Raw genomic sequence first — 1758 nt, 5'->3', positions numbered from 1 at the left:
CAAGTTTAAGAGAGCCCCATTAGAGCCAATGGAAAGAGAATTTGGAGGGAGTGTTTGACTGTCAACCGAGTGTTAAAATTATGGTAGCATGTGGAATGCAATTGAGTGTTTGATTATCAACCGAGTTGAATGCAAGACATCACAAACTATGAGCTTGGATGTTTCAGAGATTGGGACATAAAGCTTAGTACACAAGAAACAATTACGTCAACAATAGGTTTATTGATTGCCACATTAGCATTAATTAAGTGAGCTCCAATTCATAACATACTTTACATCATGTACATGGATCCATAAGGCTTGCATTCATTGCTTGTGTGACTACATCTTATACTTCTCAAGACTAGCATTGTTGAGTCTGTCTATGAACTAGAGGTGGGAACAATGTGAGATCCTCATTATTGAAGAGATCAAATAACATGTTATCTGCCTCAACCTCTTTCTGCATTGACTCCAATTGCACGTTTGCATCTTGCTGCAAAATGCAAACACTAACTATGTTAGGCCTTAATAATATGAAAACACAAAACATGTAGCTCGTGGGCAGGGACCTCAAAGATCTACCGGTCTTGAACACAAGACCTTATACTGCAGAAGGAACTTGGAGAGAGAGAGAGAGAGAGCTGACCATGCATGTATACAAATTCACGTTGAAGGTGGAAACCGGGGGAGTGGAAATGCTGAGGATGGGGGGAGAGGGACTGGGGAGAGGCGAACGACAATTAGTAGAATTGAAATCTGGGAGTCCAGTGAGTGAATGCACGACAAAGCGAAAGTGGGCAGCATCCGTCTTCACAATCTGGGGCTCCACGATCTTCACTATTCTGATCATTGCGCCACCCCCACTGGACAGCACCGGCATGGAATATTCGTTTGAGCGAGCTGAAGCTGGCTGCAACGGCAGGCGGCGGCGCTTCTGCTTCATAATTGCAAGAAGACCCCTCTCTCTCTCTCTCTCTCTGTCTCTCTCTCTCTCTCTCTCTCTCCGTTACATGCAGAGCAGTAGCCGAGCTGCTGATGAACGTGAATCGTGATGCCGCTTTTAACGACCCGCCCGCTCTCGCTTTTGCTGATCCGGCCTTTTAATACATTTTGTCCTTGCCAAACATTTTGACGGAGGAGACCCTACGCGTCTTTGACTTGCCAATCGACGGCGACTCGTTCTCTCTCCCTCTCTCTCTCTAAGTCGATGCCGTTTCTTTCTAAACCTTTCAAGTTCAAATCTAGAGACTACTCTTTTCTTCTAGATTGCAAATTCCAACAAAGACCTCCCAAGGTGTGCATGAACCCCATCTACGTTTATCCTCAAAGCATGCGCAATGTCAGTAGAATTACCTTATTGCTTGTTGAAGAATTTGCAAGGGATTGCTCCCCCCCCCCCCCCCCCCTCTTTATGATTAAAGATCCTATGAATGAAACATTTATACCCACTTTATCCTTAGGAGACTTGCAATTTCAATCTCTAATCCATTGAGTATTCTAGTCACGATCTAGCCATATTATAAGCACTCGTAAAACGGCGTCGCTTTCGGCGGTGGCATGGTCCCTCTTACCCTCAAGCTTCTCACTCTTGACAAATTTCACAAAAGAAGATCAAGAAAATTACACTCTCTCTCTGCTTTTGTTTGTGGCGTGTCTCGTTCTCTCTTACCACCAGTACAACGGTAAGACCTTTTACGATGCTTAGGCATGCCAACAATATCTACATAAGCCCTACATTGAGAGAGAGAGAGAGAGAGAGAGAGAGAGAGAGAGAGA

General features: G+C 44.5%; 1 protein-coding gene across 1 annotated transcript; it reads right to left on the bottom strand.

Moving 5' to 3' along the window:
- Positions 1-208: 208 nt before the first annotated feature.
- LOC147445320 (uncharacterized) lies at positions 209-1045 on the bottom strand. The gene is made up of 2 exons (XM_086525998.1): positions 629-1045; positions 209-475 (listed from the first exon to the last, which is right to left on the bottom strand). Exons 1-2 carry the CDS (start codon positions 923-925, stop codon positions 344-346), a joined length of 429 nt encoding a protein of 142 aa, XP_086382124.1. The 5' UTR covers positions 926-1045; the 3' UTR covers positions 209-343.
- Between the last annotated feature and the right edge of the window lie 713 nt (positions 1046-1758).

Source organism: Adiantum capillus-veneris, chromosome 12, assembly GCF_014529385.1.
Source record: "Adiantum capillus-veneris isolate H3 chromosome 12, ASM1452938v2, whole genome shotgun sequence".
Taxonomy (NCBI): Eukaryota; Viridiplantae; Streptophyta; class Polypodiopsida; order Polypodiales; family Pteridaceae; genus Adiantum; species Adiantum capillus-veneris.
Note: the sequence above shows the minus strand (reverse complement) of the source record. Positions and strands in the feature narration are given on the sequence as shown.

Excerpts from the sequence above, each read along its gene's own strand:
- LOC147445320 (XM_086525998.1), bottom strand. The coding sequence starts at position 925 with ATGAAGCAGAAGCGCCGCCGCCTGCCGTTGCAGCCAGCTTCAGCTCGC. Across the intron at positions 476-628 it reads TGAATTTGTATACATGCATG|CAAGATGCAAACGTGCAATT; the intron begins GTCAGCTCTCTC and ends TGCATTTTGCAG.